This window comes from Hylobates moloch, unplaced genomic scaffold, assembly GCF_009828535.3.
Source record: "Hylobates moloch isolate HMO894 unplaced genomic scaffold, HMol_V3 SCAFFOLD_1, whole genome shotgun sequence".
NCBI lineage: Eukaryota > Metazoa > Chordata > Mammalia > Primates > Hylobatidae > Hylobates > Hylobates moloch.
In genome coordinates this window covers 215,922,157-215,949,246 of record NW_026652276.1, presented here as the reverse complement: position 1 = coordinate 215,949,246, position 27,090 = coordinate 215,922,157, and the positions used below count along the sequence as shown (strand labels likewise).

The following is a 27,090-nucleotide window of genomic DNA, read 5'->3' as shown; positions in this document are numbered from 1 at the left end:
TTTTTTTTACAGAAAGGGGTCTTGCTATGTTGCCCAGGCTGGTCTTGAACTCCTGGGCTCAAGCAATCCTCCTGCTTCCCTAAGTGCTGGGATTAGAGGCGTGAGCCACTGTGCCTGGACGATAGTTTCTTTTAGGAAGGATTTGCAAAATCCCTCTTCAACCTTTTCCATACATGTTTGGTCGGTTGTCAACATAAGACCAATTTTCTATATTTTATTAGATAATTTAAAAATATGAAAATGATTTTCTTCTTTAAAGAGTGAAACCAAGACTCAACCTGAAATATAGGTTTTACTGTGCCAGTGCCATAATCTTTATTATAATAGACATACCTCTATCAATATTGTACATAAAAATAAGTGAGAAAAAGACATTTTGCAGGAAGGAATTCCATTTATTGTGGATGCATTTTCACAATATATGTTTATTGCAGCGATCCATTATCAGTGAAAAATATCAAGTGTTTATAAAATTTTTAGGAATGGCAGATTCACAGAACATGCTAGTCAGCTTGCAGTTTTACCTCGTAAAGATAACAGAGAATTATAGTCAAACCAGTAAACAAGGAATTTACTTTTCAAAAGATTAAATCCAAACTGAACAAAATTCTACCCTAAAACTTACTCCATCCAAATATTGGAATAAAAGTCAGCAGTGATACATTCTCTTCTGAACTTTAGATTTTCTAGAAAAACAGGTAATAGTGATCAGGAGGAGCTCTTGTTCAAAAGTACAACAAAGCAATGTTACCTCACCATAGGCCTTAATTCAAACTTTGATCCATTTCACTCCAATGACGGGAGTCAATGCTACCTGGGACACTTGTATTTGTAAATTCTGATTTAGCTTATTGTAGACTTGTGCCTACTCTGTCATGAGGGTTTGACTTCTGCATTCTTCGTGGCTTTCCTTCCTTTGGCTTAGGTTTGCTAAAGCTAGAAGATTCAATTGCTCTTTACAGACTTATGAGGAAGATAGACTTTGTAACGCAGGTGTCACTTCTCATGCCAGCCCTGCCCTGGTTAGCTCTTCTGGAGGAATACTGTAGATAAGAAAATAGTTATTTGGGAGGCTCCCTCAGTGTGGTAGGAATTGAGACTAACACAATTTTGGTTAAGTCCACTGAGGTATGAGTTTATATAACTCCACTGTATGTATCCAGCTATACCAGAACATTTTGCCAAGCCACTGGAGGACTCTTTCATTATCTACTGTGAAGAATAAAGACTTAGAGGCTATATAATAAGATCTGGATTGTGTGTGTAAAAATCATGAGTTAAAAAAGACTTGGGGGAGAAAGTAAGACTAGTAGAAGTTACATATAATTTTGAAATTTCACCACATTGTCAACTTACTATAAGTACCAATGACAAATAAAGGTAGAAAAGTTTAAAGAAATGCTTCAGAGTATATAAAGATCAAAGTACTGTCATGACTCTTCAACATTGGATTTTGCTCACTTCTCTGCTTCCAGACATTTAGCCAAAGGTAGTCTTTGTTGAGACTCATACATGGAATTTCTATCTGTACAATATTGGCACTAAATTTCTTGTCTTTCAATTTTAGAAAAAGGAAGAGACCTTATGACCTATTGTGAACTTCATTGTTTCTAATAAGTAGGCTTTGAGCTTGGTCGAGATGATAGCATTAATAAAATTCACACTGGACTTCAAGAATGAATTTAATTATAAACTAAATACTATGTCTTTTAGAAAATTTCAACTCCTGGCCGGGCGCGGTGGCTCATGCCTGTAATCCCAGCACTTTGGGAGGCCGAGACGGGCAGATCATGAGGTCAGGAGATCGAGACCATCTTGGCTAACACGGTGAAACCCCGTTTCTACTAAAAATACAAAAAATTAGCCGGGCGTGTTGGCGGGTGCCTGTAGTCCCAGCTACTCGGGAGGCTGAGGCAGGAGAATGGCGTGAACCCAGGAGGCAGAGCTTGCAGTGAGCTGAGATCGCGCCCCTGCACTCCAACCTGGGAGACACAGCGAGACTCTGTCTCAAAAAAAAAAAAAAAAAAAAAAAAGAAAATTTCAACTCCTTGTGACACTTCTAATCTCTCTTCTTTTCAATACTTTCTTCTTATAGGTCATCAGGCATTGAAAACATATTGATACCTATCTGCCATGTTTCTGTTGGCAAATATGAAATATTAATATAATGTGATTTTTTAATTTTTCAAAAGCTGTGATATTGGCTAGTTACAATGACATACTACTAAATATAATAGTCTAGCACATAAAAAAGCATTCTACCATTAGTGTGTTTGTATATGTGTATGCACATACATACATAATTGAGTTATCTAAAATGTGGTTCAGGCTACTATCACTACTAAAGAAATCCACAAAACAACCAACCTAAAAAATCAGTACCACTGTCAGCTAACATAATAATGTAATTTAGATATGAATCATCAGCATGAAAAAAAGTAATACCTTAACAGTACATTTCTTTTTTTTTTTAAAGACAACCATTATTGCAGTATTTCAAATCTGAAATGGGTTACTTTCAAAAAGTGTTACAATTGCCTACTAAGATAATTTCTTCCATGCTTTATTATAAAGTGCAGAAACAACATGACTTCTGTATTTAAAAAAACAAAAACTATGGTTCATTTTTCTAGATACTGCACACATTCTGCAGGCAATTTTAAACTTGGATCTTCTGTTGACTTCAGATGTGGTTGGTATCACTGCTCAGATACAGAGTTACGATGATCAGTAGAAAAGTCTCTATTTCACAGCATGGGTTTCTTTAGAAACAGGCTCCTGTGCAAAGGCAGTACTTTTACCATGAACATCTCTAGACTGTGATTATTAAATATAGTGATAATATACATGGGTTTATTGGGATATTGAAAAATAAAAGAAAATGAACCCAATTTAGTAAATCAACATAAATACAAAACAGAGCAAATTAGCCCTCTACAACTGAGCTCGTCCCACGTCTTGAGCTTGGGTTCTTTCTGGAACTGTTTCAAACCTGCCAAGAGAAGAGAACTTGAAATTGACAGCCTGTAGTGTGAAACTGACAGCCTGCAGTGTTTCAGGCAGATGGTTTTTATAGTCAGAAGAAAAAGGAATAACAGTATGGCAGGAATAAATATTTATGAAAGGGAGGATTATTATCGGCATTCCATTCAAATATGATCTTTTATTTTACTTTTTATTTTTTTGAGATGGAATCTTGCTCTGTCACCCAGGCTGGAGTGCAGTGGTGTGATCTCAGCTCACTGCAACCTCTGCCTCCCAGATTCAAGCGATTCTCCCATCTCAGCCTCCTGAGTAGCTGGGGATTACAGGCGTACACCACCACGCCTGGCTAATTTTTGTATTTTTGGTAGAGACAGGGTTTCCCCATATGTTGGCCAGGCTGATCTCAAACTCCTGACCTCCAGTGATCTGCCTGCCTCGGCCTCCCAAAATGTTGGAATTACAGGTGTGAGCCACTGCGCCCAGCTGGATCTTCTTTTATTTTATCCTTCCTTCTGCTGATTTTTTTCATTTCCCTCTTCCTGTCTTTCTCCTTTATGTTCTCTTTTCCTGTCTTAACTTTTGGCCTTGCTTATAGCATTTAGAGTCAAGTAAGTTGCTTTTTTTTTTTTTTTTTTCATTTTTAAGCTCCACTGTAAGAGCCAAAAATCTACAGTGTGTATTCCAGAACAGGCACATGCGACTGAATAGCTCAGTGAGGGCCACATCAATGTATGATGGTGAAGGAGGATGTTTATCTTTAGTTTTCTCCCATTTTTAATCTAGCAATCTCTATTTTCTCCCTCCTATTCTTACACCCCTACCCCATGAGACTTATCTGACCTATAGTCCTATTCTTATACCATTCTTTCCCCCTCAGCTAGTTGCTAGAAATTTTTGCCAAGCTATTAAGAAATCTTAAAGTGTTGTGAATTCAAATTTTCAAGGGTCTTCATTGTATTCATTTCTAAGGAATGACTGAGTAACAAGAAATGAGTTTGACAGTTTGAAGCAAAAGAGGTACTTAATCTGCTACCTCATAAACTCAGTTCTGGGTCTGGTGGTTATATTATTACTACTGTAGAAAGAGGTTAGTGGCACGTGAAAACTCACACTGTCACTCTCCTACCTTGTACTGCCCTGGTGCTACATAACTCCAGGGAGTACCATTCATGTTTGTATGTGAGTGGTGTTCTCTGAGTCTGACCATTCCACATCATCTTTGTTCCACTTTCCAGAGCTCTGGCTAGGAGGAATGTTATCCAGAGACTCCATTATACTGGTGATGATGGTCTATGGCCAGCTGACATCCCCTTTTCAGACAGGAACCTATATACACACTGGAACTGCCATTCTGAGAGGTCAGATACCTCTCAGAGGTCTGAGAGGAGAGCCTTCTGCTGTCAACGCTCCTCCCACAGTGGTGTATAGAGAATGTCTTCCTGGGAACCATTCCATAGGTTTGGACTATTTACATTGCATGGCTGACAAACCTGCTATGCGCTAATAGCATAGGCTAGAGAGGTCATAAAAGCTTAGGTCAATGAGCTCATTCTTTGTTTAAAAAATAACAAAGAAAGTTCTTTTCTCCCCTGCCACCGAGAGAAAATTATACAAGGAATTGAACAACTATACATTTTCTCCTGAATATGCATCCTAAAAGAAAGTACCATGTATAATGGTTAAAAATGCAGGCTCAGATCAGACTGCTGGAGTATCAATGCAGGCTATGCTACTTATTCACTGTGTGACTTTGGGAAAGTTACTTCATCTCTCAATGCCTCATTTTTCTCAGCTGCAAAATGAGAGTGATACACTACTTACCTCACATGGTGACTGGAGGATCAAATGAAATAATGGAGGGTAAGAAGGTAGAATAGTGTCTAGCATATAGTGGGGTGCTCACTTGTAGCACTAGTAGTTTGCAATGTGATAATTACCAGCAGGTACTTTTAATATGTTTAGCAATAACTTAGAAAGGCTAGTGGATTTTAATGGAATAAAATCACAATACGTAGCTAATAGTGAAGGTGGGGTAATATGTTTAGGTAGCTGCACCAGAACTAAGAGCATGTAGAAAGTAGGAAAGGGAGGGTAATTCTCTCCCTGCAGTGAATTGTAGTGATTCTCTAGTTGCCGTTGATGTGCTCTTTAGTCCTGAGTTTGCTTACGAAGTGCTTCTGTTTAAATCAACCCATAAGCAGCCTGTTCTAACCTTGCTTATTGTTGGTCTCCAGTTTCTCCCTTTTTAATTTTCTTTTTATTGAAGGAGAAGACTAGGTCTATTACTTGAAATGGGGAAAGGCTACAGTTGGGAGTTGAATGAGCTCATTGTATCACAAAGGGTCCCATTTGCAGTCTAAGCATCATTTAGATGTTCTTCAGAGCCTCCTTTCTGAAGAATGACCATATCCTTTGACCAGAAGACTAAAAGTAAGAGGAACCCAATCATTCTTAGTCATTCATTTTCATAGGCTGGTAAATGGTTGCCTTACTTTTGAATATTATTTTAATTTTTTTGCCATAGCAACCCTGAGTCTTAGGCTGCTGGCAGTGGCAATATAATCTAAAATGGTTCCAGAAAGTAATTTTGGAAACACTCAGGGAAACAGATGTTTTCCCCAAGTGATTTTTAAATGACTGTGTCACCAAGCTGGGACCTTGTAAGGAAACGTAGACCATGGTATCCCATACAGCCTTCTGCTGCCAACGTTCCTACCACTGTGGTGTATTGAGGATGTCTTACTGAGAACAATTCCATGGATTTGGGCTGTTTATGTTGTATGACTGACAAACTTGCAATGCACTTTTCCTTTCACTGTGTTATGTACTGGTCTTTTAGACACTGATGGGTGTGCAGGCAAAGATCTGTAGGTCAGTGATATTTCTCATCTGACTCCAGGACATTATACTACAGCATACATCAGGAAAACAAACCTCTGAAATACTAGTCCTCCCAATAGATTACCTTAGTGGGGGAAGTGACCTTATCCACAGATTGCTTTTCCCAGAGGTTCCGCTTGCTGGATACGTCTCCTGGTCTCAAGTCCTAATAAAGAGAAAGCAGAAAAACATCGATAGGTGGCCATTTATATTTTCTAGCCAGCTCTAAATAAATGGCCACGTCTATTGTTTATTTGAATCAGTTTGTTGTTTAATACACTTTACCCCAGTGATCTGAAATGGAATTGAAAGGACCATCAGCTGTTGTTTGATTTTTTTATTTTTTTATGAGACAGAGTCTCACTCTGTAGCCCAGGCTGGAGTGTAGTGGCATGATCTTGGCTCACTGCAACCTCCGTCTACTGGGTTCAAGTGATTCTCCTGCCTCAGCCTCTCGAGTAGCTGGGATTACAGGTGTGTGCCACCATGCCCGGCTAATTTTTTTTGTATTTTTAGTAGAGATGGGGTTAGCTGTTGTTTGATTTTATATAGACCGTGACATGTCTTATGATATGAGAATGGGCTGGAACTATAGCCTCTGTCTGGGTCCTTGCCCTTTCCTAAGGACTTACTGTTTATTGATCAGTAAAAGCGAAACAGGAGCATGTTTAAAATAATGTAGCCTCATTTTAAATTTCTGTACTCTTACAAGTCAATAGATCATAGGTTATTTAAAAATTAATTTGGGGTTTGATAAGCATTTCCTGCCTCACAGATGAACTCAATTTGTACTCACCTCTTTTCCCCCAGCCCTTACTACTTTAGTGCACACCAGCTCGACTGCTAACTACCCACACGGCACTTCTCTGCCTAGGGACTTTCTCTGGGTACAGATGCCTGTTTTGCCTGCCCAGGAGGCAGGCTGGAAAGTTCAAAGAATTATTATAACATCCCCAGGAACAGTCCTCAATGGCTGACTGGTGAATGTTGGTGCAGTATTATTTTCAGGCTCACTCTCGCCTCAGCTTGGGTAACTCTGAAGTATGTGTTCTTTGGTGGCTTCCAGGATTTCCTCCATGGGATTAAGGTTTAACAGTCCATGTGGGGACTTGCTTAATAATACCTTCTGTGCAGGCTGCCTCCTCCCAACCTCAGCCCCTGTAGGGTTTTCTTCACCTCCATGTAAACAACTTGCTCTGGAATCACTATCTTGGGATCCGTTGCCGGGCAGCCCAAACAAAGTCACTTTTCTTTTTTCTTTTTCTTTTTTGAGACAGTCTTGCTCTGTCGCCCAGGCTGGAGTGCAGTGGCGCGATCTCGGCTCACTGCAACCTCTGACTCCCGGGTTCAAGTGATTCTCCTGCCTCAGCCTCCCGAGTAGCTGAGATTACAGGCACAAGCCACCACGCTCAGCTAATTTTTGTATTTTTAGTAGAGGTCGGGTTTCACCATGTTAGCCAGGATGGTCTCGATCTCCTGACCTCATGATCTGCCCGCCTCAGCCTCTCAAAGTGCTGGGATTACAGGTGTGAGCCACTGTGCCCATCCACAAAGTCCCTTTTCTAGCAGCACTTTCCTCACCCTAAAATCATTTTGTGTCTCCTGAGGGGGAAGTGGGTAATTCAGAAGTGGATCAGTAGAACCTAGCAAATATAAACATTCATCACAAATTGAACCCATGCGAGAAGTTGACAGCTGATGACGTGTAAGAACATGTGGAAATCTTGGGATGGAAACACTAAAATATGATCGATAACAGTTATATAGCTTAGAGTCTTTATTTACTACCTCATAATTAATTTCATTTGGATAAGGATCCAAATTTCTGTTTCAATTTACTTTTCTTCCAGCATTTGCTTATATTAGTACTTGGCAAAAGGTATTTTGTAGAAAATAAATGTGTTTTACTGAAATAGTAATGCTTATCTTGGCAAACCCTTTTCTCAGGAGGAAGGCAAAGCTAACAGCAATTGCATTTACCCATGGACACTGATCTAAATGGACGTATTTCTGATAGATAGTATTGAGATTGTAACACTGAAAATGCACAGTTAAATGATACCTGTGAAGCATTTCAGATTTGCCTAAACTTTACTGAGTTTCTGGATTTCCTCTGTGTCATGAATTCCTGATATTAGAGAGTTACACCTATTTAACTTGGAGCCATTAAGCAACAAATCAGATTATTTTTGTAGAATTCCACTACATTTGCCAGCGTAGGTGAAAGCTGCCAAGCTGTCTGGAAGACTGTTTTAAAATTTTGGAAACTATAATTAGGAAAATGCTTAGGGAAGCTCGGGAAAGCAGCTATTATCGCTTTGTTTATTTGATTCATATGAGACAAATATTTTTCCTTCTCATGCACGTTTTTCTATCTAAGAAAATGGATTGCACTTCCCATAAATCCTGCCAATGGATCTTTCGAGATCACTTAAAGAGTTTAAAGAGTCCTTTTAAGAAAATATTAACATCCGAGTTATAAGTTGGCATTTTAAATCAAAGGGGAAATATAAATGGAATTACCTGACCAGACTACATTTTAGAGAAAGACCCACTCCGGAAGAAGAGGGAGAAATGAAGGCAGGAGAAGCAGGTTTCCAATCAACCAGAGACCAAAGAGTGAGGAACAGAAGGTCAGCTGAGAAAGACATTGTTGGTTTTTTTTTAAACAAAAAGAAAGACAAATTAGCTTTTTAATTGCTGTGTAACATGCAGTTTAGACACAGAGAATAGACAAACCAGCTCAAACAGACATACTCAGAATTGAATTGCAGTTACAAAGTTACACTGAAATCCTATAAATTCTACCCACAAATAGCAAGGGATATCCCAGTAGCAATCTGGTGTATTTACAACATTGATTTCATAGAACTTTCTTCCATCTGGTTCTCATTCAGGAAGCCACACTAGTCTACAAAATCTAATGGCAAGAAGGATCTCACTAAAATCTATACCAACTGCCATGTTCTTCTTTCCTTTTCTTCACCCTCTAGGGGGTGATCTAGCAAGTCACATACGAATTAGTAGGTAAAGCAGGCAATGATTTTGTAATTTCTCTGCAATACCTTTTTTTTTTTTTTTTAGGAGGCTGTCAATAACCCCAGAACATCGTGTATGTTTTGTTTTGTTTTTGCTGTGGAAACCTGGATACAGTTATACCTATCATAATAATAACTGAATTTTATCTTTTTAACCTCATTAGGATGTCATACAGATGATGGTAAACTTTTAAGTTTACACGTTAAAGTGCCGATGAAAGAATAGGGGCCAAGTTCTGGATCAAATTTTTGAGTATAATCTGCTACAAAAATGAAAGATTGCAAATATCATAAATGTGCAAAAATTATCATCTCCAAATATTTCATACTTATCAAAGAGGGAAACATAGATCTTTCTCTTCTTACTTACTATCTTGAGAGTTACTCAGTAGGTCCATTGACTGCCTGTTTTTTTATGTGTATTTTGGGGGAGAGGGTCTTAAATTTCATTAGGTTTTAAAGGGGTTCATAATTCAAAAAGGGTTAATAATCACTGGTATGGAACCACAAAACTTATATACACTGCCATGGCTTTGTTTGTTTTGTTTTTGAAAATACTTTCTACTCCTTATGTTACCAGAGATGCTTGGAAAACTTGAGGCACTAAAGAGCACATAACTTTTGGGTCTGGTCTCTTGTCTCAACTGTGTCCTTTTATAAACCCCCATTCTTGTACCTATTGAGAGGGGGAGGAAAAGTTGCTTTTTTCAACGTATAAAGATTTTCCAATTGTAAATTGGGTTGACATTAGTTTATACGTCCTGTGAGCCTTTATGCAAAGAATCTCGGGGTGTAGATTAATTAAATGGTTCAAGGAGTTGTGCCCAAGAAGGATTTGTGAACATTTCCATTTCTTCCTTTTTAAATTGGAAAGTGACAAAATTTAATGACTTTGGAGATTATATATGGAGCCAACGAATGCAATTAAATGGCATGGAGCCAATGGATGCAATTAAATGCACAGAGGCCTAGGATTGGAAAGTTTTTCTTCTTCCTGTAGAATGTAGGATTATGACAGTGGACTCTCAGCTCCCTTGGGCACCAACAAAGCTATAAAAGCAAACTTAACAGGGAAAGCTCAGCAATATACAGTGGGGAGCTTGATACATTTTCTTATTATAATGACAAATGCAAGCAATTGTTGTATACATTCAACGAAAAGGTGAAAAGAAATGTACTTTTTAGTAAGATAGCTGCACTTAATAAATTAAGAAAATTTTAGGTTCTCAAAAACATCATTCATAACCAGTTTTTCTAGTTTCCAGTTTTATGACTTTCCTCAGGAGGTGTTGACAACACAATTAGACCAATTATTTCAACAACTACCCAATAACTGCATTTTTGTGCCAAGTTATAAAAATTAGGCAAATTGGAACATATGGATTCCCAATAGGCAATATACATATTCTTTTGGGAATGAGTTTAGGGGTGCTCTTGATAAAGAAGTAGCCAAAATGATTTGACCTTTCATTTTCAAATTTCTATCCCGAATTTATAGAATAGAAGCTAAACAAATAGACGAGTAAAGGATCTAAATTTGAACTGCCTCAATATTCTAGCTGATTCCTCCTCTCAGGGTGTAGAGGTGATTATTTCATTCCATTTTACCCTCTGAGTAACTCAGATGCAGCTGCTTAGAACTGTTGTAAATCTGAACACCTTCCTGTTCGTTATTCATCAGGGAAAGCAAAGAACAGGAGCACTGCCATTCCTAGGTAAACAGACCAACTGCTTGTTTTCTTCTGCTGGTAGAAGCTGGGAGATCAAAGAAACTCAGAAAAACCTGAAGGTACTTACAGAAGGTTTGGGAGCAGGTGACTTGTTTCCATCTGGGGTTTTAGTTAGCCATTCATTGATGCGGCTAGAAACCCCTACCTTCAAGCCAGCAGTTTCCTGCAAAGGGGCAATCATCCAAAATATTAAAGAATGAAGTGAACTTTACCTGGGAAGGAATTTTCAAAGCAAATTCAAAATATCATTAACTATGATTTCACATAACCATAAACCTTAACACTTGATATTTACAGAATATGTTATCTGGTTTTCTTTCCCTTGTAACTCACCCCACTCCAACTCTAAGGGTGGACATTTCAGATCAGGCACTTTATTTGGAGTAAGATGGCCCGGGTTTAGTACCTCGTGCAACCTCACAAACACATTTTCTCTGAGCTTGCTTTTGTGGTCATTGCAAAACAAAGTACAAATTGCACCTTCTTCACTGCTTTTATTATTTACTAGTGTGATTCCTAAATCAAAATCGAATTGCAAAAAAATATGCCCCTCTACACTTAAAAGACAAAAATCAGACGCTCACCTTATTTGGTGTGCCTGCTGCAGTGGGGGATGAAAACACATTCCCTTTCTCCCACATACTCTTGATGTTGCGTACACCTTCGGCAGGAACAGGAAGATCCGAGGCTGCTGGCTTTGTAGGTTTTGCGCTTTTTGTTCCCTGAAATTTGTGAGTTATTTTTAGGATTGGTGCTGGGAAGTTTGTTCTCGTAAAATTATACTGAGTTTGTCTTCCTCAACATTATCATCTTAAAAATTCATTGTGTAAACACCTCCACCAAAAATGAGAGTGATAATTTCTGTTGTAAAACTGTATGCTGATGACATATGTCCCTCAAAATAAACCATCACAGCTAGATCAGAGGATCTTTCAAAAGTGAAATATACTTTTTGTTGGAACACCATTTATTGTCAAATTGATATTCTACTTTGTGTCTTCAACAGATACTTTTTTTTTTTTTTTTGAGACAGGGTCTTGCTCTGTCACCTAGGCTGGAGTGCAGTGGCACAATCAAGGCTCACTACAGCCACGACCTCCAGGGCTCAAGTGATCCTCCCACTTCAGCTTCCCAAGAGCTGGAACCATAGTCCTCTCTCTATTTTGTAGAGAAAAAAATGAAAAAATTAGCTGGGCATAGTCCCTGTGTTGCCCAGGCTGGTTTTGAATTCCCGGGCTCAAGGGATCCTCCTGCCTTGGCCTCCCGAAGTGCTGTGACTACAGGCATGAGTTACCACACTTGGCCTCAACAATACTTCTTAAATGCCTACTGTATGAAGTGCACTTTGCTAGGTTCTGGGGATACAATCGTGCTCAAAACAAGACAGTTGGGAGGCTGAGGCAGGAGAATTGCTTGAACCTGGAATGCGGAGGTTGCAGTGAGCCGAGATTGCACCATTGCACTCTAGCTTGGGCAACAAGAGCGAAACTCCGTCTCAAAACAAACAAACAAACAAAAAACAAGAAGACAGTCAGCTGCAGTGGGCTTATATTTTAATAGAAAAGGAGGATAGTAACTAGTTATATAAGTATTTATTTCACATTGTGCTAAGTGCTGTGAAAAATAATGATGTGCCATAAAGCATGGCACAAAATCGGGGGACAGTACTTAGTTTGGGGGTACAAAGAAGGCTACTCTGAGGAAGTGACATTTAAACCCAGATCTGACAGAAGACTTGAAAGAAGACTTAAATATATATATATTTAAATACCAGTAAACCCATTCGTTAAAAAAAAAAACCTTTTCATTAAACAATATTCAGGCTGAAAGTAGAAAATAATTTATTTAAAACTCTTCTAAAATTTATCTTTATTATTGTATTTCTTAGAATTTCAAAGTGTAATAAAGCATCATTCATATTCTAACACTATTGGGGGCCAGGTGTGTTGGCTCACATTCGGCTTTGGGAGGCCAAGGCAGGCGGATCACTTGAGGTCAGGAGTTCGAGACCTGCCTGGCCAACAGGGTGAAATTCTGTCTCTACTAAAAATACAAAAATTAGCCAAGTGTGGTGGTGGGCCCCTGTAATCCCAGCTACTCGGGAGGCTGAGGCAGAATTGCTTGACCCCAGGAAGCAGACGTTGCAGTGAGCCGAGATTGCCACTGCACTCCAGCCTGGGCAACAGAGTGAGACTCTGTCTCAAAAAAAAAAAAAAAAAAAAAAAAAATTTCTAACACTCCTGGGGCTATTGGACTTGATTATTGTCCTAAGTGTTTTTATGATTTTCTATGTAGTCAGAATCTATTTCTGTTCAGCAGGACCATAATGCTGAGGACAATTCTCACCTCAATTGCACTGGTATACTGCTCCAGTCTGCTGTCAATCTTGGAGACTACTGCTGCTTGATGGGTCGATTTGACACCACTGCTAAAAAAGTAAAAACATACACATAAAAATATGAGAGAGAATCTTCTCATACATATGCTAGCTGATTAGCTCAATTGAACCATCAACCATATTTACCTTTTCTGCACAGACTTATTCAAAAATTCTGCTCGCTCTTCTATCTAGGAATTGCAAAAGAAAATAAATCCAATTAATATTTCAAGCTTATAAACAGTATTTCTCAGCCCAGGCCAATATCATCCCTGAAGCTGTTAAATAAACACACCAAAGAGCATACAAGGGTATTTGAGTTACTGTGCATAGCTCTGCTAGAAAGCAAAACTACATATAAGGTATTTGATAGTCAGATTTGGGGGAATGAAGGTAGGATTGATACAGGATAGAGAAAATGTGTTTAAAAAAAACGAGTTTTCAAGGCAAAATAAAGACCAGACAGAAATGGAATAAAAATGCCTCTAAAACAATATAAATCAGTGGCAAAATAATCAAATTTTAAGACTAACATAATTGGCTGGGCGCTGAGGCTTACGCTTATAATCCTAGCACTTTGAGAGGCCAAGGCAGGCGAATCACTTGAGGTCAGGAGTTCAGGACCAACATGGTGAAACCCTATCTCTACTAAAAAATACAAAAAGTAGCTGGGTGTGGTGGCATGTGCCTATAGCCCCAGCTACTTGGAAGGCTGAGATGGGAGAATTACTTGAACCTGGGAGGGAGAGATTGCAGTGAGCCAAGATTGTGCCACTGCACTCTAGCCTGGGTGACAGAGTGAGCATCTGTCTCAAACAAACAAAACACAACAACAACAAATTTAAATAATTTTTTCAAAAATACACACTGTTACCCTTTAGGATGTATTTACTACAGACATACCATGCTATTTGAGTAACAAAATTTTCCCACAATGTTTTAACTATATATTTGGTATGTAATAGGATTGAATAACTAGGAAATGTGAACTAGTCCCTTATTACTTGACCTGATTTCCTAACTTGACAAGGGTCAATGATCAAGCCTATTGTTGAACTTAATTAGCCTTGGAACGTAAAAGATGGGGTGCAGGTAGAATGAGGATGGGGCACAGCTCATCTGTAATGGCTGGGGCTTCCCATGAAGCCCCTCTTAGCCCAAGTGTGAAATTAGGAAATAAGACCAGAGAAACAGGGGTGGACATAGAAAAAATCAGCAGTTAGTAGTCTTTGATGAATTCTTTTTTTTTTTTTTTTTAAAGCTAAGAACTTTTTGCTAAAACTGAAGCTGCTAAATCACACATTATATTTTACTGAAACTGTATCACTTAAATTTAGATGTTTGCAGTAAGCAAGTATTTGTTGAATCCATGCCACACCCAACTCCAGGCTAGAAATATCCTCTGCCACCCATCACCTATCAATACCATGAGCAAATACCCTCTTTGCTTATGACTGCATGTGCCAAAGCACATGCACGCTGAAAAGTTCCATTTTCTTCCCTGTTCAGGACAGCCAAGAAATCTACTGGATTATAGTTGCCCTAGGCTAGTATGTTTGAGTGGCCCCTTGTCTCAGTGAGTCTCGGTTAATATGAGAAATTACCATAGACTGGGTGGCTTAAAACAACAAACATTTCTCACAGTTCTGGAGACTGGAAAGTCTAAGATTAGGTTGCCAGCATGGTTGGGGTCTGGTGAGACCTCTCTTCACGGTTTGCAGATGGCCACCTTCCTGCTATGTCCTCAAATAGTGCAGAATAGAGAGGGAGCAAGTAAGGTTCTGTGTCTCTTCTTACAAGGGAACTAATCCCATTAAGGGGGCCTCCACCCTCATGACCTAATTGTCTTCCAAAGATCCCACCTCCTAATACCATCATATTGCAGATTAGGATTTCAACATACGAATTTTAAGGGGATACACACAATTCTCCAAGATGTGAGGGGTTCTTTCTGACCCAGACTGGTCTGGGATTCATGAGCAATTAATAAATACCATATTTTTTTTTAAACATGCGTCCTCTCTAATATCAGTTGAATAACACTTTTATAGATATTAGTAAGAGCATTTCATTCTTTCTGATGATTTCCTACAAAGACAAAAGCAAACTCTTACTTAAAAAACTTTATGCGGCCGGGCGCGGTGGCTCACGCTTGTAATCCCAGCATTTTGGGAGGCTGAGGCGGGCGGATCACGAGGTCAGGAGATCGAGACCACGGTGAAACCCCGTCTCTACTAAAAATACAAAAAATTAGCCGAGCATGGTGGCGGGCGCCTGTAGTCCCAGCTACTCGGAGAGGCTGAGGCAGGAGAATGGCGTGAACCCGGGAGGCGGAGCTTGCAGTGAGCCGAGATTGCACCACTGCACTCCAGCCTGGGTGACAGAGTGAGACTCCGTCTCAAAAAAAAAAAAAAAAAAAAAAAAACAAAAACAACTTTATGCAAAAAAGTACTATAAGTAGTGCTGAGTTTATGGGATATATAAAACACTTGTAAAGTAACTCTCATTTTTCTGATTTTAATTATAAACTTAGAAGTATATTTCTGTAGAAAAAAATCCCAAGTGAGTAAGATGAAACAGTTTAGAACCATGCAATGCACTGGCACTTTTAATAAATATTACCCATCTGTCCATCCATCCATCCATCCATCCATTCATCCATCCATCCTATTTTTATCCCTGCCAGCCTGTCAGCCAAACAATTAGCCAATAAATAATATATTGAGTACCTTCTATATAAAATTGAATACTAATTAATAAAATAGTGCTATTGATCGAATTGTGTCCGCCTAAAATGCGTGTGTTGAGGCCCTAACCCCCAATGTGATTGTACTTGGAAATGGGGCCTCTAAGGAAGTAATTAAGGTTAAATGAGCCTGATCCTACAGGATTGTTATCCCTACAAGAAGACACACTAGAGAGCTCACTTGCTCTCTTTCCACCATGTGAAGACACAGTAAGAAGGCAGCCATCTGCAAGCCATGAAGAGGGCTCTCACCAGAAACTGAATCTGCTCGCACCTTGATCTTGGACTTCCAGCCTCCAGGACTGTGAGAAATACATTTCTATTGTTTAATCCATCCGGTCTATGGTATTTTGTTATGGCAACCTGAGCAAACTAAGATAGACAAGGTCTTATTCTTTTTCTTTTTTTTTTTTTTGAGACACAGTCTCACTCTGTTGCCAGGCTGGAGTGCAGTGGTGGAATCTCGGCTCACTGCAATCTCTGCCTCCCGGGTTCAAGTGATTCTTCTGCCTCAGCCTCGAGTAGCTGGGACTACAGATGCGTGCCACCACGCCCAGCTAATTTTTGTATTTTTAGTAGAGACAGGGTTTCACTATGTTGGCCAGGATGGTATCGATCTCTTGACCTCATGATCCGCCCACCTTGGCCTCCCAAACTGCTGGGATTACAGGCATGAACCACTGTGTCCGACTGACAAGGTCGTATTCTTTAAGGAACACAGAATTTAGTAGGGAAGACTAGTAAAGTGTATAAAATAAAATATTTAAAAATTAACAGTAGGTACAATATTAAAGAAAAAAATGTTGTGTGTGTAAGAAGTAACTATCTGGGGGAGTTGGAGAAGGCTTTTCAGTAGTGTTGATATTTGAGCTGAGATTAGTAGTTTCTGGTTTACGTGGTTTCAGAAATGAGTTTATGAAAGTGAGGAAGGAAGTGCATGGCTTAGCCAGGAAAGGGCATTTCTGGCAAAGCAAGCACATGCACAAAGATTTGGAGAGCCACAAGGCACACAGCGTGGTGAGACTGAGGATAAAGAAAAATTCAGTGTGGTGGGAGGATAGAGGCACCGCAGAAGGGGATAGTGGAGGTGAGAACTGTTCTTTGTCCAACCTGCAGCATCTTTATGACTCAGGGATCATCTTTCTAACCTTGGCCATGGCATTTATTTAAATCACCGAGATTCTCAGATTCCTACTCCTCCTTTTGCTTCTATCATAGCTAACATAGCTTGACTTCATCATCGCATTTCGCACATTTTGTCAGGATGCACTGTCCATTTACTGATGCACTCCTGCTAGAAAATATCCTAACTTAGTGGCTCTATGTAATTTAACAATTTGTACTGAATTTGTATATTAAATGTTCTGTTTAAGGAGTTTAACGAAGGAAATTGGTTCTTCTGAAGACCAAGAGGTGGCAGTATTGTCTTGCTAAAACTCGGAATAAAAGCACACTATTCGTTTTAGAAAATTGGTGCTCTCATTACTCCACACCTTGCCCCCAACCAATAAAGGCAATAGAAATTTAAAAATCTTTGAATTTAATTCACTTAAAATCTATTCTTTATTACATATGAAAATCAGTCACTGCTAACATAATTTAATGATGAAAAACCAGGTACAGACTTTCCCAAACAAGGAATAGAAATCATGAGATATTTTTTAAAAATACACTAGTTGATAGTATTTTGATGTCAAATAGCAAATATTTTTCCTCCCATTGGTATTCTACAGTGCTAACTTGTGACCACTTATAAAAGTTGCAGGGCCAAGGGTATCAATAGCTATCCCAATTACATTGTAGAATATGAAATTGAGCTTGAAAATCAGAGTCACAGCAAGTTCTTCAAGGCACATACACGGAGGGAAGCATAGACTGTCTGCCCCTGAGTATGTATCTCTCTTACATAGAAATTTAAAATATCCTAGACCTTTTTTATACATCTACTTTAATCAATTGCAGACAAATGCCTCTCCACCAGAGGGAGTAGATAAATGGCTTCCTGGGGGTACTGGATGAAATCGGAAGCCAGCATCTGGTTGAGGGAAAGACCAGAGAAATAAGTAGGTTGAGAAATTTGGTAGAGAAGAAATAATTAAAGAGGAGGGGAGGGTAGGTTGTAGTTTCTCCTGGAAAAAAAAAAAAAAAAAAAAAAAAAACCACAGTAGAATTTGGAAGTCTAGATGACTACTATTTTCTTCATGTAACCAAGACTGTTCAAGGAAGGCTTGGGTGGGATTTTAAAGAAGGTAGAAAGATAGAGCACGGTTTTCTTTTTCTTTCTTTCTTTTTTTTTTTTTTTGAGATGGAGTTTTGCTTTTGTTGCCCACGCTGGAGTGCAATGGCGCAATCTCGGCTCACCACAACCTCTGCCTCCCAGGTTCAAGCAGTTCTTCTGCCTCAGCCTCTTAAGTAGCTGGGATTACAGGCATGTGCCACTGCGCCCAGCTAACCGCTGCCTCCCAGGTTCAAGTGATTCTCCTGCCTCCTGAGTAGGGATTACAGGCACCTGCCACTTTGCCTGGCTAATTTTTGTATTTTTAGTAGAGACGAGGTTTCACCATGTTGGCCAGGCTGGTTTCAAACTCCTGACCTCAGGTGATACACCTGCCTCGGCTTCCCAACGTGCTGGGATTACAGATGTGAGCCACCGCACCTGGCCTTGAGAATGGTTCTCACATTGTTAAACGGTTAAAAAAAAAAATCAAAAGAATAATAATATTTAATGACATTAGAAAATCACAATAAAATTACATAAAATTCAAATTTCAGAGTTTATAAATAAAGCTTGCCTACTCCACAAGGCCTTTCTCTACTCATTTTGCTCTGCTCACTTTTGTAATTCTTGAATTGTTTCTTTGAGGCAGTCATTAGTGGCATCAGGGCAGCCACCTTGCTTTGTTCTTTCCCTCATAGGACATAGCACACATTAAGTATTTCATAAATAATCAGGTATTAAATGTATAATCCCGCTGTGGTTTATTTTAAATTTTCCCTGAAGCAGACCTTGAGACAAGGGTTCAAGTACAAATAATTTATTTGGGAGGTATCAGAAATATGACTGGGACCCAGACCATCACAAAGACTAAGTGAGCCGGGCACGGTGGCTCATGCCTGTAATTCCAGCACTTTGGGAGACCAAGGCAGGCGGATCATGAAGTCAGGAGTTCGAGACCAGCCTGGCCAATGTTGAAACCCTGTCTCTACTAAAAATACAAAAATTAGCCGGGCGTGGTGGCATGCACCTGTAGTCCCAGCTACTCGAGAGGCTGAGGCAGAAGAATCACTTGAACCTGGGAGGCAGAAGTTGCAGTGAGCCAAGATCATGCCACTGCACTCCAGCCTGGGCAACAGAGTGAGACTCCATCTCAAAAAAAAAAAAAAAAAAAAAAAAAAAAAAAAAAAAAAAAAAAAAAAAAAAAAAAAAAAAAGACTAAGTGAAGTTATTTGGGGATTAAAAAATTCTGATTTTCATGTGGAACAAGTAATAACTGTAAAATGTAAGCAGCTTTTGGTCATTTTGGTGTGCCACTTGATATAACCTTATACATATGTACATAATTAACCATCCAGACCTCGGTATGATTCTTTTTTTCTTTTTTTAGAGACAGGGTCCCACTCTGTTGCACAGGCTGGAGTACAGTGGCACGATCTCGGCTTACTGTAACCTCTGCCTCCCAAGTTCAAGCGGTTCTCCTGCCTCAGCCTCCCAAACAACTGGGATTACAGGTGTGCACCATCACGTCTGGCTAATTTTTGTATTTTTAGTAGAGATGGGGCTTCACCAGGTTGGCCAGGATGGTCTAGAACTCCTGACCTCAGGTGATCCACTCGCCTCGGCCTCCCAAAGTGCTGGGATCACAGGTGTGAGCCACTGTGCCCGGCCAGACCTGGGGATAATTCTATCATGGCTTTGTCCATTGTTGATGCCTTATAACCTAGCTAGGTTGATGGAAAATGAAATGTTAAAAGTTCCAATCTCTGAAGATTCATTCATTTATTCATCATTTAACAAATTTTTATTATCTTCAATATGATGTAAGGCACTGTGCTAGATGCTCAGTGATGTTAATCCTCAAGGAAACCACCACTGGCAATAATGGTGGACTGATTATAAATCAAGGATGCTACTTTCTTGAGTCCACTGTGTTTTCCCTGCATCTCAACTATTCTATCATCTTCCTGACTCAGCTGATTCCTGCTCCTTCTCTGTTCTCTTGGCAGCACTGTGTTTTACATCAAATAGGAGCTGTGCTCCATGAAGGCTGTCATAGGACCATAGCCATCCTGGAAAAGGATGCTCTCCAAGTCACATTTCACCTCCTCCCACAATAATTGCTTTAAAATTTGCACCTGTACCATTTCCAGCTGGCTTTCAATCATGACAAAGAAAAAATGAACAGCTAGCATGAAAAGCAGCTTAAACTTTTAAAATATACTTTCCCATTTTATAAATTTTAAATGTTTCTATTCTCAATTGCTCAAAGGAATGAGGCACAAGGAGAATGTGGATCAGTGAAATTGAGAGATAATCACCGAATGTCATTTTGATGTATGCCAAAGCATCTAATAAACAACAGATAAAAATTTCACTACTGTCTCTCCTTTCCATATGTTGTAAACAAAGAGAAGCTATGAAATGGCTGAAAGGAGGTGCTATGGTCCAACATTTATATGTTGAAACTGAATCCTTGATGTGTTGGTATTAAGAGGCGAGACCTTTGGGTGGTAACTAGGTAATGAGGGTGGGGCCCTTGTGAATGGGACTAGTGCCCTTATAAAAGAGGCCTAAGGGACTAGTGCCCTTATAAAAGAGGCCTAGGGGAGCCTGTTTTCTCCCTTTCTCCTTCCACCATGGAAGGACACAGGGTGAAGGTGCCATCTATGAGGAATAGGCCCTCACTAGACACCACATCTGCTGGCACCTTGATCTTTGACTTCCCAGCCTCCAGAACTGTGAGTGATAAATTTTGAGATGGAATCTTGCTCTGCTGCCCAGGCTAGAGTGCAGTGGCATTATCTCAGCTCACTGCAACCTCTGCCTCCTGGGTTCAAGTGATTCTCCTGCCTAAGCCTCCCAAGTAGCTGAGATTATTACAGGTGTGTGCCACCACGTCCGGCTAATTTTTGTATTTTTTGGTAGAGATGGGGTTTCACCATGATGGCCAGGCTGGTCTCGAACTCCTGACTTCAGGTGATCTGCCCACATCAGCCTCTCAAAGTGCTGGGATTACAGGCATGAGCCACCGTGCCTGGCCCCAGTCTAAAGTATTTTGTTATAGCAGCCTGAACAGATTAACATGGAAGGATAGCAAAAAGATAAATGAACAAAGGCCCTGTATAATCAATAACTAAACAAGGGGCTAAAATCCAGTCTCTATCACATTCTAATAGAGGCTTTCTGGGGAAAAAATACCTTGAGAGATGAACCTTTAGGAGTGAAACACTTGAATGGTTTCTTGTCATCTGACAAGCCATCTTCTGGCATCTTCTGGCGTTTCTCAGCAGCTTCTGCTCTTCGCCTTTCAATCTCTTCCTTTAGCCTCCTCTTCTCTTCCTAAGAGAGAAAGAACAAATAACGAGGCATCAGTACCAGCTTCACAGCCGAAGGGAAGAGTGCTGTAGGAGAGAGAGCACAGTCAGAGAGGCAGCAGACTCAGGCCGCAGGCTAGACACTCCCTTTCTAGGTGGTCACCAGAGGTTTAGCCTGAGAGCTGGAGTTGAGCTGCCTGCATTCGCATTCTAGTGATGCTACTTTCCAACTGCCTGACCTTGGCCATGTTATTTATCTGCGCTGTGGCTCAGTTTCTTCATCTGTAAAACAGGGATAACAATAGTACTCATTTTATAGGGCTTTTGTGAGGACTCAGTGAGAAAGCACATGTAAAATGCTTAGACCAAGCTTGTCTAACCCACGGCCCAGGGGCCACATCATGCCCAGGATGGCTTTGAATGTAGCCTAACACAAATTCGTAAACTTTCTTAAAACGTTATGAGAACTTTTTGTGATTTTTTTTTTTTTTTAGCTCATCAGCGATCATTAGTGTTAGTGTATTTGATGTGTGGCCCGAGGCAATTCTTCTTCCAATGTGACCCAGGGAAGCCAAAAGATCGGACACCCCTGGCTTAGACTAACACTCATTATGGTGATTTCCCATAGGATGATACATAATCACCACCATCCTGTAGGTCATTAACAATGACCTCACACTTCTGTATATGTAAAACGGATATGAATATTCCTTCTACCTACATCCTAGGAGAGTTGTGAAGACAAATAAATAAGTTATGTGAAAAGCTATCTAAATCTGTGGTACTATATTTGCCAGATGGTACAAGAGGTGACTTTATGGTTGCTCCCCGCTTCAAGTGAATGTATAATTTTAGATGGTTTGACAAACCTGAAATGCTGTAGACATTGCACCATAGTGGTGCAATTGCAAATGTTTACAGACTGTCTCATTAACCACTCTGTGTCTTCATTCCTAGTCTAGAATACTCTGTCTTCTCTATCAGGGCTCTGATCAAGTTGCACAACTTGATTTTCTGAGAGATTTATGCAGTCTTTGGTAGTTCTTAAGCTGTGAGATCATTATCACTGCATGTTCTCAAGCAGAGACTAGATGTTCATCTGTCAGAGGATGTCATAGAAGGATCCTGTGTTTGGTAGTTTAGCCCAAATAATCTCCTAGGTCCAATCCAGTTCTAAGACTTCATGATTTCCCTTTAGCCTTTCCTGATACTCTCCTCCTCTGAATAATAATCATAATAACAATGATGGCAATAATGATATCTACCAATTTTTGAGTGCCTAGAATGTGCCAGGCACTGGGAGCACAGTGATCTATTAAATTATCGGAAGAATCCTGTAAAGTAGATATTATTTCACAGATAAGGAAAAGAAGACACAGAGTAGTCCAGATTTCCCAAGGCCCCAGCTCGTTAGTAACAGTTAGGATAGAAGACTGGGTGTGTTCCGAGATTGCACCACTGCATTCCTGCACTCCAGTCTGGGTGACAGAGCAAGACTACGTCTAAAAAAAAGAGAAGCCTGGGTGTGTTTAACCCCAAAACTCTATCATCCTGATTACTTCCCATACTTCCCAACAAAAGGTCATTGGCTCATTGAAAGATGGAGTTAAAAGAGACCTCAAAATAATGTATCCAAATTTTCCATACAGTTCAGGAAAATTTTGCACAGGAACCTTGTCAAAATGCCATTGAAAGTCTTTTTTTTTCATATTTTGAATGATGGGAGATCACTATCTCAAAAGCTCTAGGCTCTGAGTTGGAAAAGCGGGGTCTCCTTACTGATTCTACCATTTGTTAGTCAAGAATCTTCAAATAAGTCACTCAAACTATTTGATTCCTGGTTTCTTTGCCCATAAAATGAGAACGACGTACCTCAGGGTGAAAGGAAAGAATGCATTTTGTAAACTGTAGTACTGTAAGTTGTAGTTGGTTAAACATTATTTCATATGCTGAGCCAAAATGTTCCTCCTTGTAACTTTATCTGCTGTTTTTAGCTCTGTCTTAAAAGATGAAACAAATTCATCTGTTTATAATGATGGGGCTTCTCCTGCATGTCAGGCACGGTATGGGGTCCTGGGTATACGGTAATGAACAACGCAGATACTGTCCCTGCCTGTTTACATTCTAATGTACTTACTTGCTCATTAAAAAAAAAAAAGATTTAAAAAAATCTTCTCTATAAAAACTCTCCAACTATTAGAAAAGAAGTATCACATAACTTCATTCTGGTAACTAATTTGCAGACCTTTCATCCATTTCAGCTTTCTAACTTTTCCTTTTTGAGAGGCAGTAAAGGGTTTTAATGATGGGGCTCCTCCTGCATGTCAGGCAGACACAAGGGAGACCTCGGGAAAGTTACAAACAAAAACAAAATAAAAAAAACAAACTTCTCTGTGCCTCAGTTTTCTCATCTGTAAAATGGGGATTAGTACCTACGTCAGCGAGTTCTTAGAAGCAGTGGACAAATTAATATGTCTACAAGTTATAGAACAGCACCTAGCACATGGTAAGTTTATTATTCTTAAAAAATATTTTTGAGAGCCCATGCTCAAAAGAGCAGCCGCACGGCACTAGGGAATTTTCCCGAGCAACGTTCTCAGGGGGCCAGCGCCCGCTTTACCTCCTCTCTGAGTTTTCGATCGGCTTCCTCCTGCTTCCTCCTCTGCTCTTCCTCCTCCAGGACCTTCCTTCTCTCCTCCCTCTTTTTCTTGAGTTCCTCCAGCTCCAAAGCCGCCTCCTGCTGCTTTTGTTTGAGCTTCTCGAACTCTTCGCTCTCGGTCTCCCCGCGACGACGACGAAGCTCCTCCAGCCTTTTGCCGGCTTCCACCTGGGGGGCGCCTTCAGCCTCCTTGGTGTCCACGCTGGCCCTCCCTCCAGGGCGGCTATGGTTGGGGGGCAATGGAAAGAGGTTTACATGCTTTTGCCTGTAGTCTCCCTGGAGGAAGGGGAGGTCGGTCTGCGGCTTTTGCATCCCAGACCAAATACCCACTGCCTCTCATTAGCCCAAGGGGCAGGTTGGGGAAGGGGTCTGCCCGGAATCACAGAGTCCGGGAGCCTCTGCTCTGCCACTTGTGCTTCGTTTCCTCAGCTGTAAAATGGGATCGTAAAGTTGTGCAGCAGCTGCTATGGAAACAGTATGGAGGTTCCTCAAAAAATCAACAAGAGAACTACCACGTGATCCAGCAATCCCACTTCTGATACACATCTAAAAGAATGGAAAGCAAGGTCTTGAAGAGACATTTGTATACCCGTGTTCATAGCAGCATTATTTACAAGGACCAAGAGATGGATGCAACCCAAGTGTCCATCATGGCAGGAATGGATAAATAAAAGGTGGTCTAGCCATACCATGGAATATTATTCAGCCTTAAAAAGGAAGGAGAGGCCGGGTGCAGTGGCTCACGCCTGTAATCCTAGCACTTTGGGAGGCCGAGGCGGGCGGACTGCCTGAGCTCAGGAGTTTAAGACAGCCTGGGCAACACGGTGAAACACTGTCTCTACTAAAATACAAAAAAAAAAATTAGCCGGGCTTGGCGGCATGTGCTTGTGGTCCCAGGTACTCGGGAGGCTGAGGCAGGAGAATTGCTTGAGCCCGGGAGGCAGAGGTTGCAGTGAGCCGAGATTGTGCCACTGCACTCCAGCCTGGGCAACAAAGCGAGACTCTGACTCTGAGAAAAAAAGAAAAAAAAGAAAAAAGGAAGGAGATCTTGTTACCTGTTACAACATGGATAAACCTTGAAGACACTATGCTAAATGAAATAAGCCAATCATGGAAATCATACAAATATTGTGTGATTCCACTTATATGAGGGATCTAAAGTAATCAAATTCATAGAGACAGAAATAGAACTGTAGTTACCAGAGGCAGAGGGTGGGCGGTAGCAGGAAATAAAGAGTTGCTGTTTAATGGGTGTAGTCTTTCAGTCTTGCAAGATGAAAAGAGTTTTGGAGATCTGTTGCACAACAATGTGAATACGCCTCACACTACTTAACTGTACTTTTAAAAAGGCTTAAGATGGTAAATTTTAGGTGATGTTTGTTTTTACCACAATTTTTAAGAAGATACATGCTACAACATGGGAAAATGGGTAAATACTATTTATTCTATTTACCTCAGTGGGTTGCATGGGATTATGTATTGTATCAATATGATAGATATCATACTGCTATACTATAATTTATATATCATCTACAGTATAAATATTAGTTGTTATTAGAAAGGAAGGCATGTAGTCCAAAAGGTTACTTGTGAATGAGTTCAAAAGTCTTGTAGTGGCCTTACTAGTCCTTTCTCATAAGTTACTGGTTAACTTGGGTCTGCCTGGAGTAACGGACCAGGAGGGAAGACAGAAAGGTTCAGGCACTGGGAATGGGAAAACGTGGCTGTAACTAAGGGTAGGCATTGAAGTAAATCCATCTATCTGCAACTTTGCCTTGAGCTTGACTCTAGCAGCTGATCTCTGGCAGATGAAATTACCCATTGCCTCTTGATTAAGAGCTAAACACAGTGATTTATGTCTATTCTTACAGAGCTGTTCCAGGAAAGTCCTTAATGACTGCATTAACCTATGGCTTCAATTTGTGTATTTTCTATGCTCTTTGACTCCAATACAACTGGAATACTCCTTATACAGACTTAAAATTATGAAATTAGCTTGGTATGACGTGGTTAAGGTTATTACTTACATGTCATATGCTTTCTAAACCCTTTTCACATACACTACTTCATTTAACAGTCACAATAACTGGGAAGATGTCAGGTTAGGTTTATTATCCCCATCTTACAAACAAGGAAACCGCAGGTAAGAGAGAGAATAATACACTCAAACTTTTGGTAGCTAGAAAGCAGTTGAGCCATGATCAGATTCTAATGCTTATCTATTAGTTGTACTCTTCTTGTAACTATAATTATACCTGAAATTAAATACATTTTGTTATGAAACAATGAATAAACTGAAATAGAACATGTTATTCCATCTCTCCACCTCTTACCTCAAACTTTCAGGAATAGAGTCTGAGAGAAGCATTTCCTACCTTTGTCTCTAGAGTTTCTACAGTCTAGGTCTAGCTACCTTCCGTGCCTGAGATGAAGCAGAAGCTTCATCAGATAGAACAGCTTATAAAACAGGAAGAAAATGGGTACATTTTTATATAAGTAAGAACTAAAATTGAAATTATGTTGAGTTTTCTTTTGTGATTAAGGAGGATACACAGGGATTTCATTGCAGAATTGGGAACATATTAAGACTTAAGACAATGCTATCCCAAGAGTTCTTATGGTAAAATTTTATTTTGGAACTGGTATTTTTAGGATTTTACACAACTATAAAAAGATGGAGACATATCATTAGCACCTAGTGTGACCCCTGAGTTTCTTTAATAAATTTGCTATATGATACAGTTAGAACACTGATAATTTTAAAACATGTCGATACTCAAAGTAGAACTTCAGTAGAATACAGCATTTTCACTGACACAGAATTCACCTAAGTTGGATTTGCCTGGGACTTCACTAAGCAGAATTTAGTGGCTTAATTTAGGCTTGAAGGCCCTTGTTATAAGTAGTCTTTAAGAGACAGAGATACAGCTTTGCCATTTAAATACTTATTAGCAAGTAGTAAGGTCATTCTTAACTAGATGTGAACGTAGATATCCTATTTCTGACACTTTTGTTTAAGGAACAAAGGAATTATCACACCCTAACATCATTTACTACATGTAAAGAATGGTACAGTGTTTCTAGCTGTGGAAAAAGAGAAAGAATAAAACAAGAAATGGGCTCACGAAATACACTGTGCAATA

General features: G+C 39.9%; 1 protein-coding gene across 7 annotated transcripts in view; it reads right to left on the bottom strand.

Annotated features, from left to right (window-relative positions):
* Positions 1–374: 374 nt before the first annotated feature.
* Positions 375–27,090, bottom strand: part of CALD1 (caldesmon 1) — a 193,905-nt gene continuing 167,189 nt past the window's right edge. For 3 of the 7 annotated variants that reach the window (XR_004371238.2, XR_004371239.2, XR_004371241.2), the window contains 9 exons: positions 23,909–24,170; positions 21,173–21,313; positions 13,158–13,201; positions 12,980–13,061; positions 11,218–11,355; positions 10,701–10,796; positions 8,389–8,503; positions 5,951–6,031; positions 375–2,992 (listed from right to left, as the gene is read on the bottom strand). Coding sequence is in view for 3 of the 7 variants with exons in the window: in XM_032761807.2 (XP_032617698.1) it covers positions 2,987–2,992; positions 5,951–6,031; positions 10,701–10,796; positions 11,218–11,355; positions 12,980–13,061; positions 13,158–13,201; positions 21,173–21,313; positions 23,909–24,170 (850 nt within the window). In the remaining 4 variants the exon portion in view is untranslated. The remainder of the gene's footprint in view (positions 2,993–5,950; positions 6,032–8,388; positions 8,504–10,700; positions 10,797–11,217; positions 11,356–12,979; positions 13,062–13,157; positions 13,202–21,172; positions 21,314–23,908; positions 24,171–27,090) is intronic. The other 4 variants (XM_032761807.2, XM_032761809.2, XR_004371240.2 and 1 more) reach the window with 3 other exon arrangements.